Genomic DNA, 16,434 nt, shown 5'->3' on the forward strand with positions numbered 1-16,434 from the left:
TTCAGTGTGCTCGAATCTATCCAACATCTGAGAAATGCAAAAAGTTACAAGAAGAGAAAAGATTTACGGAATCAGCATATTGCACGGAGTATGGCGAGCATAAAAGCTAAATGGCAGCCTTACCGAACTACTAGGGGAATAAAAGCATATCCTAAGAAGGAATAATTACATGACAACCTTGAATTTAGACAACATAATCTACAGTAAAACATCTCAGATTCTTCCCTTGAATATGAATGACAAAGGGAGAGTCAGTAATGTAAAACAGGTCGTGTAATTTAAAGTTTTGAGGTTCTTTTTGCATAGGTTAAATAGTTTCACTTATATTAATTTTTCACCAGATTAACTATCAAATGTTGCATACTTAAAATCAATTGGCTGTTGTAAGATGGCTGAATTTCCGAACCTGGCGTTTGGACAATACGGTAGATGGCAATGGCTGTTGGTCCATGCTACCAAACCACTCAGGCTGGCTGTTGCCATGTCGTCTCAACCAGTTCCTGAACGCCAAGACGAAACGATCAGCTTGGGTGGGCGTAAAAGTTATCTTTGTGTACTGCTGGTTGATATCACCAGAACCATCCTTCGACTGGGAAAGAAAGATCTTTTCTTGACCTTGAAGTACTATCATGTCTCCATCATACACCTTGTTTGAAGTCCAATGCTCCAGCCATCGGGGGACCACCTATTATGAAATCATCAAGCTTTTAGCTGCTATGAGAAAGTTAATTCCTCATGCTATACTTGAAAAATTACAAAACATCTAAGCTTAGATGCCGTGTTTCCGCAGAAGTTCCAAGAGAGCAAAAACAACAGATGCAATTCCACCTCCTTGTGTGCCTTAAACAGCATGATTGTAAGATTCTTATAATGAAACTAATCGATGAAAAGGGCTGCATATGGTCACGCCATCTGACCCTGGGAAAAGAACTAAATCGTACCTGCCACCACGCAGGCCCCGGCATACTGAACTGGAAGAAATTTCGGGCACTACAGACAATTGACCGTGTCTTCCCAGGTGCCATTGGAACATTGAAGGAACAAATCCATATGACCCATTTTTGATCACCCAGAACTGGAAGCTTAGTGTTAATCTCAATCCTGGAATTACGAACGAAAGCAACAACATAATAAAATTCAGATTCATGTCTCTATGAAGAATGAATTGGCAGTCACTAAAACTATACTATATAACTATAACATATCGCTTCAATGCCTGAGACACAGTAATGCCAAGGTTACATTGTTGATAAGATTTACATTGGCAGACAATGGACAAAAATTACCGCATTGGGCATAAAATATATTGATTAATGTACAGAAGATGTATTTAGGGGAGGGGAAATTGTCATCAGTACCTCACATGAATATTTCTGGAAGCCAGCCTGTTACTATTGCTTACTTGATTTATAACCCTTCAACATTCAATTTACTCGTCGACTTGCCATATATATCAGAATATAATCCCGGACACAGCAATTTTGACCAATGATGACAACTTGGCAACATCCTGCAGACTATTCCATGTGCACGAGTGCAAAAAGCAGTTGCCATAGCTAAAAACACCCAAGAAAATAGATTAACATGCAACCTCAAGTAGCATTTGCCACTGATAAACTTACTTATTAATATAGTAGCACGGTGCGACAAATTTAGCACTGATTTTTGGATTGCCATCATTTGCACCAGCAAAACCCCAAGGACCATTTGACTCCATCTTGAATGGTAAGGGCTTTGCTCTATCTCTTCGGCCTGTGACCTGTTAGTGGTGAAGTGTGTCAGAAAACAGGCAAACGCCTTGTCTGAGAAAATACAGATAAGCTGAGGACAAATCAGTATAAAGTCCATTAAAATTCCATCCGAAAACAAGGACAATACTAGGCTTACTGAATCACCTTTATAGCCAAAACATATTTTTCGAATGATCACGTTATCCAAAGATATTTGTACGTAGAACTGCAGGACTAAGTGAATTTTTATTATGATTATGAACAATCTCCAGATGTTGTATTAATATCAAGAGGAGACACTTGTTTCTCAACAGATTCACTTGTTTCTCTGTAGACCAGTTTCCAGCTCTACTGTAAAGGAATTACATCCAACTTTAAACGAAAATTACAATCTGTCCAAAGTGCATTCCCTTCATATTTTCTACTCAGTGATTTAAAATTCTATTGAGGAATGAGAATTTCCTTCCAACTTATGATTCATTAATCTCTTCAGCCACCGTGGTTTCTTTAATATTTTTAAGTAATTATAATCATAGAAGCTAAATGACTTCAGAGTATTTTTTTTCCTTGCTCCCAAACGATGCTTACTGGCATGCAGCATATTTCACAATGGGCTGGTTGTTAAGTCGCCATGCATCACTCTTGACGTAGCATAGCTTTGTACATCAGCAAGATTATAGATATTCTACTTAAATTGGAAGAACACAAATAACGCACATAAAAGTATGAAAGAAACTCGAACTAGAAACTATTTGCAAGCTAATTTTGTTTAGTTCTTCACAAGTTACCTTGTGGTGCGCAAAGTCAATATGGGAAGGGTCAGATACATTCTCCATGAGAGTATCATAGCCATAGTACAAATCGCGCTGAATTGTAACAGAGGAAAACTCGGGCTTATCAAAATCATCAGGCAGCCTATTTCCCCATAAAGGAACACACCGTTAATATTATAATACCAACGGAAGTATTATTTAACTACAACAATCAACATCCCAATCCAGATGTCTACATTATTTACTCAATATAATAATCCAATGAGGATCCACTTGCAATACTAAATAGGGTATATTATAAAATATTAACTAAAAAACTAAGAGTGCATGAGAATTTACATTGGAGTCATGGTAGCTTGAGCTCTTTCCCAGCCATTCTCATCTGGCCAAACAAAGAGAAGGCCTTGAGAAACCTTGGTTGGAAACCTTGTAGCACACGCCCTTGGAGACTTAACAGCACGAGCCTCGGGTCCTTCTGATGCTGCCTGAGGGATCCGAGTACATGACCCGCATCCATCAAAAGACCACCCATGATATGAACACTGCAAGTGCCCATTCTCATCTATCCTTCCTTCCTACAGCTCAATCACATCACCATCAAAAATTGATTAATTCTCCAAAACCAAGAAATACAAAATCTGCAAATAAATATAAAAAATCTCAAATTTGGCCACAAAAATTGAAACTTGAGAAAAGGGCTCCTAGAGTTGCATCAAATTAACACGAAACACAAGAATTGCAAAAGGGGAAGGAGAATTACAGATAAGGGAGCAAGCCTGTGGGGGCATTTATCATCAAAAGCAACCCATTCTGAAGCAGAACTATCAAACCAGAGAACAAGATCCCGATTCAGCAGCTGGAATGGAGTGGGATAACGAGGGTTAAGGTCTTCAACAAGCGAAACCGGGTACCAATGATCTCTCCAAGAAAACTTGGAAGAAGGGATTTCTGCAGAACCTGCAGTCTCGATTGAAGGGTCGAGGTTTTCTTGATCTTCTTCAGAAATGTCGGTGACAGGAATGGACGGGGGAGCAGCCACACGAAGCGGGTTCTTGAAAAGCCCTCTTCTTCTTCGTGAAGGAACTCCACAAACAAAACGAGGAGGAAGAGAAACGTGGGCTGAACTACAGCTACTAGTGGTGGAGGTGAAAACAGGCGCAGCAGAAGCTATTGAAACAACCATAATTTTTTGTGTAATCCAAGAAAGAGTAAAATCCTACTACAATCTTGGTATCTATCTCATACTACACTTGAATTTTCCGTTTACACTTGTATTCAAATCGACTATGTATAATGGGAATGGAAAGCAGCCGCCTTTTCGGGTTGGAGAAAAATGAGTGTGCGGAGTGGGAATTAGAGGAAGAAGGCTTTGCGTGCAAGGCTGCGATTCTTTTCTGGAACCATCTGTTTTGATTCATGCGCTGGCCTACGGATGAACAAACGGGAAAATTGGAAGTGATCAAACAGAGACAGGACAGATTTTTTTCTTGCTTTTACTTGTTTCTGTAGAAAAAGAAAAAGCTGGACCACGAAATAATAGAAATTCGGGTTAATTACTGTAATTATATATTTATTTTTCGAAATAGTAAAAGATTATCCTTATATTTATGTACTGTTATAATTAATTCTAATTAGACTAAATATTCTTAAAAAGATACTTAAAATTTAATTTCAGTAACACAATTCCATTGCACTTTCCAAAAGAATAATGTTAATAGTTTCATTAGGAAACAATACTAACATGATTGATACAAAAGAATCATTGCTTATTACCATGTTGTCGGAATGTGTCGGTAAATACTTTTAGGTTGTATAGACTTCATGAATTTAGAAATTAAGATTTAAAGTTCGCAATAACAATGTTTTTTTATTTTGTTCGAAACTTTTGAAACCTTTTCGCCCAAATGGGTTAATAAGATAGAAGCATGGGGATTATTATTTTATTAGGGATGACAATTGTGACGGATAAATCATAGTCTTGCCTCAAATTTATTTCAAAATAAAAATCATAGTCTTGGAGTTAAATAAAAATAAGCTTTAGGGATTATTTTTCAATTTTAATTTTATAAATCTCGAATTTTAGCCTAATATTCTCTCCTCATCATCCTGAATCCGCCCGGAATGATGCATTTAATACAATATAACCATTTAAAATTTTAACTTTCTTTGAATATGTATTTAAAAATTGGGTTGAATTTTTTTTTTTTTTTAAAGATAGAAAAGAAAAAAAGAAGAGGTAAACAAATGAACACTAGGAAACAACTCAATGAACTGCTTTTCAATTAATTAGAGGATTCATCATTACATGGGAATCAAACATAAAGAACCACACAGTACATGAAAATCAAGCTTGATTAGGAGGATGAGCATGGTGGTGGGCCGGCTTAGGAGGATGAGCGTGGTGGCGACCATGGCGGTGGTGGTGGTGGTGGTGGTGGTGGCCATTAGGTGACGGAGCATGTTTGTGGTCGCCATTGGATGAAGCAAGATTCCATATGCCCTCTTCTTCATCTAAGATACCGTAGTTCAAAGATGTTGAATCTTCCTCCACACTCTGAATGAGAGAGGGTGTGGTAAGAAGCAAGAGCACTAGGAGCAACATGAGAGAGTAAACCTTAGACATTGTTAAGGTTGTTGTGGTGTGAGGAATGAGAACAGCAATGCCCCTCTATATATAGTGAGTGCATGGCTTTGTGGAGACCACTTTGAGATTATTGCATTTAAATAATATTTCCTTAATGTCAATATAATATTCTGAAAGAAATTAATGGTTTCAGAATCTGGGGATTAGAGGATTTGAACATACTAATATGAAAATTAAATGACATTCATAAGTCCTGGATTTATGAGTAGGAGACAACAATAGGCCAATTTAGTAAGAAATCCACCCCAACAATGTCTTATTTGGTATTAACTTTCTGACCAAAAATTTTGAATTTTTCATCTCCAGCAATGAAAAAAAGGTGGAATCTTCTTTAGTAATAATGTATGATTATAATATGGTAATATAAATTATTAATACTGTTATAATTTGTGTAATCGATGTGTGTGCATAATTTTTTAAATTTGAAATTTTAAATATCTATTAAATTAAAAGCTGTTATGAATTAGTTTTTTTTTATTATCGAAGTATTTATTAATTTATTACAAATGAAATAAAAAAACAAATAAAATGATTGAACATGAAATTAAATAAGAGACGGAAAAAAATCGTAGATAAGAAAATTGAGATAAGAGAGATGACGAAATTAAACAAATAAGAGATTAGCGGAAAGAGAAAAGAGAGAAAAACCGATTTTTAGATATGGATAATATTTATAAATTAACACTTTGGTAATATATGACTAGATGATTAGATAATTTGAACTCAAATCCTCTATTCTCATTTAATATTTCAATTCAAAGAGTAGCCAACGGCTATAATCCTCATTTTTTCTTAGCTAGATAAGGGGAAAAAATTTTGAGGGACAACCAGCGTAACAATTTTCTTCGAGTACGATCGGATTGGTCGTTGTTGAATGCAATAATTTAGGGTATAATGACTATGCAAATGGTGAGCTTGTCAGCATGCTTTCACCGGATGTCCGGAATGTAAAGTGAACCAGAATCACTCTTTGTCCCATTGGAACTATAAACAGAAAATAATGATAATAATAATAATGAATTAGCAAACAATCATCCTAGAATGTGATTTCTATTTCCTTTTGGCTTTCACAACAACACGTCCTTGAAAAATAAGCAGCCAGGCTGAAATTTTTCTTAGCCTGTTGAAGTTAACTTGTACATTCTGTAAATACAGAGGCGTTATCCACCGTGAGGGTAGTCGAAGTATCTCTTAATTTCATACAAATGCATCCGAGTATGTCAGCACTTCAGCTATACCCACAAATAGTTTGCACTGAGACAAACAGATTATTTCTTTGGATAAGTTTGATGATCAGGTCCAACATCGCGTGAACCCGTGTTAATATAAGGTCCTCGAAAAGTAGCTTGAGGGGGCAATGGTTTTGATGAATCTATGACAGGAGCTTTCGATGACGTGGACCTGTAAACAGACGAGGATTGTAAGTTGACATGGGATAAAGCAGGAACCCAGCGTTTAAGACCCATGAAATTTAGTCATAAGTTCACTTACGCCATGTAAAACGGAAATGCCAAGCCTGCTGATGCAAAAGCTACTAAGCCTGCTGCAACAATGGCATTGCGTTTGCGGGACATCAAGATGGCTGCAGAGAGACCAAAAGATAATCTGAAACAGAAGAAGAAGAAGAAGAAAGAATTAAAAGATCTAAAGGCAAGGAATAATAATTCACACACCAATGTATTCAGAAGTAATGTATAAGGCTACATTGGGATTGATTGATTTGGGGTTAGGGATTTCAAATTTCAAATAACACATCAGGAATTTATTTGGATATTGCCAGATTTAAAATATTTCAAATCCTTCAACATTCATTTTGAACTATGTTTCAAAATGGAATCATTTGAAATCATTCCATCCAAATGTAGCATAAGGGAATCATCATTTTTACCCACATTTGTGATCTTTTGTACTAGTGACTGTCGAGACAGAGTATACAGTAAAACCTCTATAAATTAATAACCTTGGGACCATGAAATTTTATTAATTTAGAGAGATATTAATTTATCGATAAATTAATATTTTATTAATTAAAAGAGAGATTTTTTAAATTTTCAGCAATTAGTACATATGTATTGAAAATAAATGAATTCATATATGTTTCATTGATTATATTCAAGCAACAATTAACTATTATATTCATAGACACATGTATCAATTCATTGGAATTACTTAAATATACATGTTTACATCAATTCGTTGCACTTAAATAATTATTATAACCAATTAAATATATTCATACATGATGAATGAAACATATACTACATAAATCTCAATATGATAATAAAATAATTCATAACACCCAACCATGTCTTCTCATCTAAAAGGCATCGCAAAATTATCCATGAATGATCAAATGCGTAAAGCATTACAGATTTCATATTTTAGTAAATTATCATAATATTTATAATTGTAATATTTATGAATTATTAATTTAGAGTTTTAATGGGACCTAATATTTATAAAGGAATTTTCTGAAAAATTATTATTTTATTATCTTATCGAATTTGATGATTTTTTACAAAGGCCCAAGTCGGGACCGGAGGATTTTATTATTTTAGAGAGTTTATTAATTTATAGAGTATTAATTTATAGAGGTTTTACTGTATAAGAAACTTTAATGGGCTGCAGAGATCAACTACGCCATTCTTTCCTTTGCTGAAATGAATGAAAATCTCATTTACAGTAAGTTGCATTAACATGCAACTAGTTATCCTTCATCTCATGATAGAACATGCAGTCATCACTTTTATTACAACGTCTTCTATTTTAAATAGAAAGTAACTGCAACTGTAAATCAATTGAAACAGTAAATGTAATATCAAGCCATTGAGGCAGAATAAAATGCGAAGATTTCACATTTGGATTACATTGTCCAAAAGCACAATTTTAATAATATGCAAGAAGTCTCAGGCACTCAGATATGATTATATAAAGAGAATAGTTAGGAAAGCAGCAAAGAGAGTCACAATGCATAGAGCTAAACAGAGACAGAAATGCTCCAAGATATCATTTAATGTTCCTCGTTCAAGAGTGTCAGTTTTACCATGTTCTCATTTTCCTTGGCTTGCTACAATTGTCAGAAGAATTGAAGGGGAATTTTGATTTAAGAAAAAACACAGTAACATGCTTGTTCATAACCAAAAACTCTAAACAAAGATCTACAGCTGAAACTCACTCAAGTTGACGGTAACCCAGTCACAACCAATGCCCTAAATCACCAAATAAAAATTCATCAACCACCACAAAACACACGAACAATGAACAGATGAAGATGATCTTTTTGCATAAGAACAACATGCAGAAAACACTATCAAAGTACTGAACAAGCACAAAAATTACAAAATTCATATGAAATTAATTTCACCACAGCTTCTATAAATCACAACTATATACGAATTGTACAACACAAAATTGATCCATGAGCCGCAAAATCCACCAACCAAACAAAAATATTGAAAGCTCACAACTTTAGCCACAAAACTATTACATGAGTCAAATGCTAGATAAACTATTTGATTCATGAAAATTAGATTCAGAGAGATTGTCTGGCCGCAATTCCGTGAATAAAACGGAAAAATCGACATTACAAAGATAAGTACGTCCGGAAAACAGATGAGAAAAGAGAAAATTACCGATTGAAAGGTTCCCCGTCAACGCTGTTTTCGCCGCCGCCGTGTCGACTGTGGACTATGGTGGAGCTGTGAAGCGCGAGATGAACAAAGACTTGGAGTTAAAAAATGGGCCTCCATCCACAAAGCTGTAAGAATTGGGCTCCGAAATTAGAATTTAAAACCAATTTGCTATATTTAACGAGGCCCGTTCTAAATCTGCGAGCGCAAGTTCATTTTTTTAATGATCTTAAACGCTGCGTTTTCGTTTAGAATCTAATGTAGGACAAAGAGAACATTAAGATAATTTATAACACATTTTCTTGTGGACAGAAAATAATAATTTATGAGGTATATATTACTCATATTTAATTAAGTTTCTTGTTAAATAATAGAAATCAATGGTCTTGGGATCAAATTATTACTTCTTTGCTCGAACATCATGAGTTCGAGTCTCGTTAAAAATGTATAACTTGTTATTTTCTTGTGTATATCATGGACTAGTAGTAGTAGGATTAATTCAATAACAATTGAGCTTAATTATTAAGTTGTTGGTGGCTCGCGGAGTATCATGACAATGTGCTTGATCCAATGGCGATAAATTTAATTAACAGTGTAGGATACTAATATTTTATATAAGTATTTTTTGTAGCTGAGAAAGAAGAAATATGTTGTTCATTATGAAGTTAATTTTACCATTTAGAAGAGGAAGCATAAAACTTATTGCAAGAGTATAGACCAAACTATTTTACTTGGCCTTTTTTTTTGCATCTTTGGACAAATAGAGCACTTCCCTAGACTCCAATTCTAAGACATCAACCAGAAAGAAAGACAAAACAAGGACAAATTAGATTTTAATTCCTTCACAATGAAGAAGAAGTTACCGAGACAAAAAGCAATCGATCATGGCTGGATCAAGAAGAAACGACTGAGACGATTTGTCTGAAGTTGGAACAGTGGGTCAAGAAAATCTTAAGAGGACAAGTGGATGATGAAGCAGGCAAAACTCGAATTAAGCACATTATCAACACACAAATGGATTATATGATATAACAATACGAAATTGAATATAATCCAGGAACAGTTACTTCTGATCTCTGCTTATTATTGAAAATATAAGATACAGGAACAGTTTAAGGTTTATAACTATATGCAGGTTGAGCAAGAGCTGGAGATTACAGAAAATTTCTGGTTTTCCCTTAGGGTCGGTATAACTAATTTCATACCAAATACAATAGAAAAGACATTTTTATAGTCCTACTAACAAATCATAAACATCAATCTAAATTCTAGAAAATAGATCACGCAAATCCTAAAGTAGATACAAGACCTACAATATAGCTCTGAACCAGTCATAAAGAAGCGCATCTCATACCTCACCATTGCAATTCTCTTTATCTATATTCAATCTGGCACTTTGGCATGCAAAGAAACTGTAAAAGGACCACAAATATTGTAGCAGCAATAGCATGTACAACTACAATTACAATTATCTAGGCTCTTGTTCATGGAGATATTAATTGATATTTCCAAAGCCAGATTCAAACAGAGAGAGCTGGCCACGTAAAAATAACACACTTCATTGTTATTCACACACCAGCCATACAAAAGTTTTCAACATCATGCAAAATACAGGGACCATTAAAAGAAAAAGAAACACATTCAACAAAACTGCTCCACAGAGTATTAAAAATAGCTGGCTGCATGGCGGCTACATAGTACATAAGATGCCAATACATGAAAAAGCAACAGAGTATCTATCTAGAAACACCAGTGAATATGACAACCTTTAATTAAACATCTGGAGTATTAGTAATACATTTTTAGAGCAAGTCATGTTCAATCAGTTGAAAAGAAATTTCAACATAGATATTCTCATCTAGTTCATTGCCCAGAGATTTAACATTCACTTTGATGAGACCAAATTCCATAATAACATAGTTTATAGGAAGTACATTTCCAGAGGAAATGAGACTAAACCTTTTCCAGCCAAAGCACAGAAAAGAGGGAACTAAGCAGCCAAAATTCACTTGGCAAGCATGTTCTGCTGAGCTTGATTTTCCTGCTGCTGCTGATAGTTCAGTGGCCTCCTAAAGAGCATGATGTGTGGCTCCGGACGGTGGATTGCATAGTGGACCCATCCACGGCTCTGCTGAACTCCAATAGCACGCCATTCATTCTACCGCAAAAAAAGGAATGCCACCATAATTACAAGAACATCCATAAAAAATAACAAATGTGGAGAGATTCTAACCAAGTCCCAAGACCAGAATAAACAGAAAAAATGACAATTTATTTTGAGAATTTCAAACAAAACAAAAGTTCTCAGTCAAAACACATCGAAATGATGACTAAACTCTGTGAAAGCCCCTCATAATTTTCCCAAGCAAGTGGCCCAAAATTCCTAAATAATGATGATTAAAATTTTGTCAAAGTCCTTTTGTTATTTTCGTGAGCAAAGAGTGTTGAATTCCAAATACACTGAGTGAATCATTAATTGCACAGATACTTCAGAGGTACCACATATGATTTATATCATTCATATTTAAACTAACGACACCATAAAATTAAAAACTCTACCGATCGGAGACGCTCAATTCTTTGAAGTTCTTGGCAAATTCATCTACCAACGAATGCAAATACGAATACAATAGGAAACAGGAAAACCCTAATCCTTCCCAATTGACACAACAAAATCGCAGGTGAGTAAATGTTTAAATATTAAAAAACAGAACCCTAAATCCTAATTATGCATATTGATCAGTGCATCTCGAATAACTTACTTCTGAGAGAAGGCGATTCTTCGGAAGCAGTTTGGCCACCTCAGGTGGAAGAACCACGTGTCTGAAAAATCCCAAAATCCAACAAGTAAACATACTTCAAAAAATTTCATCGCCGTCGTAATTCTCAAATCAAAAATTAAATAAATCACAAGCACCTGTACTCGTAGGTATCATCAAAGTACTTGTCCGAGTACTGGATCTGACCCATTCTCTATTTCTACTTAAAAAACCACTCTTCCACGCAGTAAAACAACCGCTGGGGTGATATAGGAATCTGCGTGCAAAAACAACATCAACAACTCCAAAGATTCAAAGAAGAAGAAACAGTAACGAACTTTAGTCGTGTGTGAAATATACCTGAGAGAGAGAGAGTCGGGACAAAGTGTAGGAGCCAGGCCAGGAAAAGGGGGTGTGGGAGAAAAAGGGAAAGCGGTGTTTTAAGAAGGTTGTTTCTGGAAATATATTAAATGGAGAACCCTTTTTTGAATTTCAAACTTCAAACACTTTCCCGCTTTAATTAATATAAATAAGAATGATTTGGTAATTAGTGTATTCATTATAAATTAACATTTTTTCTTATTTTTACTCATTGTTTTTAATTTGGGTGAGTTTGGCCTAATTTTTACATAATTGATTATTAAAAAATTCAATAAAAGTTTTGGACAACATTCAATCCCAAAATGTACCTAATACTTTAACAATGCGAATACAGAATATGTTTTCTCCGAGAAATAAAAATAAGTCATGAATTTCTTACACTGCGCACCATGTAGATGGTAACACAGTCTTCACTATGTCAGTGTCATCAGACTACGAAAGGAATGAATCTTTTGAGGAAAGAGGATGACAGTAGTATACTAAAAATTTTAAACTTTATCAGAATTTGTTGATAAAAATGGTATATATCGGCATATATAGACAATTTTGTCCTTTTACTTCGTACTTATAGATAAAATTAAAATGATAAATTTGAAATCAATAATATCTAGATGGGCCAAACACCTGGGTGATCAATTATGATTGTTATTATCCATTTATCAACTCAGATCATGAGCTTTGGTAGGAGTCTCAATATGGGTTATGATCCATGTATTCAATCCATCTAATTTTGGGTTGGGTTGAATTTGCTATAATTTAAAATGAGTTATTATAGATAAAATTTAAATAATATTATATTTTATATGGGTTGGATATGAATTTTTAATAGGTCTAAAATGATTGATTATGAATCCACCCCATAAAACAGAAGTATAAATAATTACAATAAAATAAAAAATAATGCATTTTCTCAAAAATATTGCAATTTGAAGTTAAACCCATGATATTTCATTTGAATATTGAGAGAAATATCAACAAACCAACATCCTATTATAATAATTATTTGAATCATATAGCAATAATGAACAAATTAACTAAACCCATATTCGAGCTATATTTTTAGCTCCTATAATTATATAAGTTGCTAAGTAAACTCAAGGGCGATGCTAATTATTTATTGACAATAATACTTTCATGGCAAGCCTTTTGCCAGGTCTATAAATAAAAACTCATCCTCGAACAAAGCTAATTCATGGTAGGGCTCGTTTTGCTCTTCCCACTTGTCATCCCTATACATGGGTGAAAATATCCAATATATATAGTAGCTGCAATGCAGTGTCAACATGGTTTTTATTTTTTCATATTAAAGAGAATATATATATATATATTGTAATAAAATTAATTACCAACGACAACTTAAATAGGAAGACCATCAATGAGGGCCCAAAATTATGAGAAGTTAGGTAACTTTGATTTAAGGTTCATATAAAGAGGAAATAATTTGTGTTTCACTTTATATGCTTCACTTAGACACTTTTGGGGTGAGCATATGACTTATGAGCATTATGATCTAATAATATTGTCAAGTCTTTTCACTCCACATCACATATGCCAATTGGTGGAAATTAAGGCAACATGGTTTTAGTGCTTTACAAGAAAAAACATGAATTAGGAAATAATGGCTAAGGATTAAGATTCTAATTTAATTTTGTCCTCCTCTTATGTATGAATGATATTGTCGATGAAACAAATTCATTTTTTTGAAATCTTATTTAGATAATAAAATAGATTGACCTATAATACCAATAAAATTGGAAGAACCCCTCAGCTGTAATAGTCTAATTATTAAGTTATTTGTCTAAACGAGAGACAGTACGTAAGAAAATAGAGTGTTAGATATTTTCTAATGTCAGTCTAGGGTCCCTGCAAAATCTATTTAAATGAGTCTTTCTCCTTATTATTGTTCTCTTTTTCATGGGAAAAGACTGAAAAAGAAAGCTCATTTGGATTTTCCCATGGCTCATAAACCCCTCCTTTCACCCTCCTAAAACCCAACAGGCCAAAGTGGAACCACAATTCATAGTAAGGGAATGTCTGCAAAAGATCTTGTTGTTAGAATAATAATCTTTTTTTCAATATAAACTAAAATTTCTAACTAGGTTAAGTATTTGTGAAAAACCACCATAAAGAAGAAATTAAATTGGAATTGTAAGGAATAAAAAACTTTTAAAAAGAGTTTAATTAATGAAAGACTGTTTTAATCCTATTTATTAAAAGCCATTTATCATGAGAAAGGATAAAATAGTCACAAATCATATTAGATTGGAAAAAGAAAATTTTCGTCCTATAATTTTGATTTGAATTCATTTTTGTCTTTTATTTTTTGTAATATTAGATTTAATTTTTTATTTATCAGTTTGGTCTTTTTGCTTAATTTATAATTCTTTTGCCCTTTTGATGATAAAGGCTAATAGTCTTAATATAAACAAATATTTTTTCAATAAACCTAGACTCTTATATTATTCTAGGCGATCATTAGTTACGAGATACAAAATTGATATATATGGACTAAAATTGCTCTTAAAAAGTTGTGTAGAGGTAAAATTGTCTGAAATTAGGTCAAATAATTAAAATTAAATAATTTTGAATGTAACCGGACTAGAACTAAAATGAATAAATTTTAAAAATTAAAAATTAATAGCAGATAAACTTAAAGGACTAAACAAATAATTTTTCCTATTAAATTTATCTAGTTCAAAACATCCCGAAGCACCTAAAAAAGAATGCTTATAAGTACTTTAATTTTCAATCTGAATCTGCTTATATTTTAAAAATAAACACTGTTCATTCAAATACTTGTAAACAGTCTTTTTCAAATCAAAAGTTGAAAAGTACTTTTTCAAAACAGATACCAAATGCTCTCGAAAGCGCCCACAAGGCCAAAGCCAACATTTTCTTTTTGCATGTTTTTCTAGAGACCCCTCCAAACAGGCAATTTGACTGTGGATTGATTAGATCTGGGGAAGAAAACAGAAGGGCCATAGTACAAAGAACACATGCAAAGAGATAAGAAGTAGCAGAAATGATATGTTGTTAAAAGTACAATGAAATGGTTTCATCAACTTATGATATTGTCCTTGAGACAACAGACACAGTTGAGGCATTGAAGATGCATAAAAGCCCATCAATCTACCAACATCAACAACTGCCCTCCCATGTACTCATGAGCTCTATGGAACTGTTGGGGTCCTCATTTTATCCATATTTAGGCTCAATAATACAAACACAAGTCGTCCTTGCCCATGCATTATGTTTCACTCTGCCGAATGACAATTTTTACTTGGATATTTGCATCGCTAGTGAATTGATATTGCATTCTGTGTTGTGTTTGATGCATAGATGTTGCCTTTATAACTGATCTGAAGTTTACATAATACACATGATGAGAATATGAAAAGTAAGATGGTTTTGAACTGGTCGTGAGAGCTGTTTTATTTGAGATACAGATATATTTTTGAGAATTCTAGCATCAAAGTAAGATGGTCTCGAAATTTTATGAAACTTTGAATTATTAAAAAAAAATTATTTTTTGCCCCCTTTAGTTTGATTCATTGAATTTAGGATTTCTTAGATGCATACCATATTGCTCTATACCTTCTTCTTCTTCTTATTTTTTTCAACTCAAATTGAGTATAATGCATTGTATGTATAAATCACTATATATAATACCTAGCAATTAATATATATATATATATATAATAACACGTATTGTACGTAAAACTGATCAAACCCATAATAAATTTAGGATCGAATTGAATTGACATTTTTTTTATTATGACAAATGAAATATGTAACACAACGACAAAGTGTGTAGTTGTCCCTAACATACATAAAAGCGATTCACAAATCCGGCCGTCTCTCTTGAATTTTAAATTTTATTGCAGCACCAATAATGTTGTGTTATGAAGGGACAATGGCCCATAATTCTTCATAAATAATCACAATGATTAGATTATTAATTTTTTGCTAATCATGGTATTATGAGTAAAGTAGATGTTTGTAGATCCAGACTCACTTCGAGTTTTCTAAGGTTTGTTCCAAAGCGTCATACATTTGGGCACTGATTTTGCTCCCACGACTTCAGACATTAAAAGGGCTTGTGGGATTTCTTTAATCTTTCATTATTAGGAACATTAATAAAAAAAGCAATTAATTTTATTTTTGTTCATGATATGAAAAGTGCCGACTTATAGTTGTCATTGGATAAATGGTCACAACGTAAAAGTCGCCTTTTTTCCATACACGAGACTGAGCCGTCTGACGAATTATAGCAATTCCTTTGTTTGTTTTTTTTTTTTTTTTTCCATTATTTGGAATTTTGATAGGTAGTGTATTTAACTCATATTGGACCAAAAAGGGTAATAATACCATTTTTTTTTCAATTGAAGTATTTTCAAGTGAATTTTATATATAAAATGAAAATATTGTTGAATTAGTATGTTTTTTTATATGTTCTCTTGCGCAAAATCATGATAGAATGAGGATGAGAATTAATTATAATAATTTATAATAACCTTT

At 33.5% G+C, this 16,434-nt stretch overlaps 3 protein-coding genes across 5 annotated transcripts in view; all 3 read right to left on the reverse strand.

Annotated features, from left to right (window-relative positions):
- Positions 1-3,984, reverse strand: part of LOC105169951 (pheophorbide a oxygenase, chloroplastic) — a 4,897-nt gene extending 913 nt beyond the window's left edge. The window contains 7 exon segments of the mRNA XM_011090499.2: positions 3-27; positions 407-685; positions 942-1,101; positions 1,623-1,759; positions 2,519-2,645; positions 2,843-3,078; positions 3,264-3,984. Coding sequence (XP_011088801.1) covers positions 3-27; positions 407-685; positions 942-1,101; positions 1,623-1,759; positions 2,519-2,645; positions 2,843-3,078; positions 3,264-3,686 — 1,387 coding nt within the window. The 5' untranslated portion in view covers positions 3,687-3,984.
- On the reverse strand, positions 6,126-8,918 carry LOC105169952. Of its 3 annotated transcripts, XM_020696884.1 has the most exons (4): positions 8,780-8,887; positions 8,323-8,356; positions 6,639-6,752; positions 6,126-6,548 (listed from the first exon to the last, which is right to left on the reverse strand). In XM_020696884.1, exons 3-4 carry the CDS (start codon positions 6,719-6,721, stop codon positions 6,416-6,418), a joined length of 216 nt encoding a protein of 71 aa, XP_020552543.1. In that variant the 5' UTR covers positions 6,722-6,752; positions 8,323-8,356; positions 8,780-8,887; the 3' UTR covers positions 6,126-6,415. The 3 variants fall into 3 exon arrangements, with proteins under 3 accessions (XP_020552543.1, XP_011088802.1, XP_011088803.1); XM_011090500.2 differs by lacking the exon at positions 8,323-8,356 and having other exon boundaries at positions 8,780-8,918; XM_011090501.2 differs by lacking the exon at positions 8,323-8,356 and having other exon boundaries at positions 6,639-6,729; positions 8,780-8,911.
- Positions 10,468-11,992, reverse strand: LOC105169953 (cyclin-dependent kinases regulatory subunit 1). Its single transcript, XM_011090502.2, has 4 exons — positions 11,896-11,992; positions 11,694-11,812; positions 11,539-11,599; positions 10,468-10,934 (listed from the first exon to the last, which is right to left on the reverse strand). The coding sequence occupies exons 2-4, from the start codon at positions 11,744-11,746 to the stop codon at positions 10,782-10,784; spliced, it is 267 nt and encodes an 88-aa protein (XP_011088804.1). The 5' UTR covers positions 11,747-11,812; positions 11,896-11,992; the 3' UTR covers positions 10,468-10,781.

Source organism: Sesamum indicum, linkage group LG9, assembly GCF_000512975.1.
Source record: "Sesamum indicum cultivar Zhongzhi No. 13 linkage group LG9, S_indicum_v1.0, whole genome shotgun sequence".
NCBI classification, from domain to species: Eukaryota; Viridiplantae; Streptophyta; class Magnoliopsida; order Lamiales; family Pedaliaceae; genus Sesamum; species Sesamum indicum.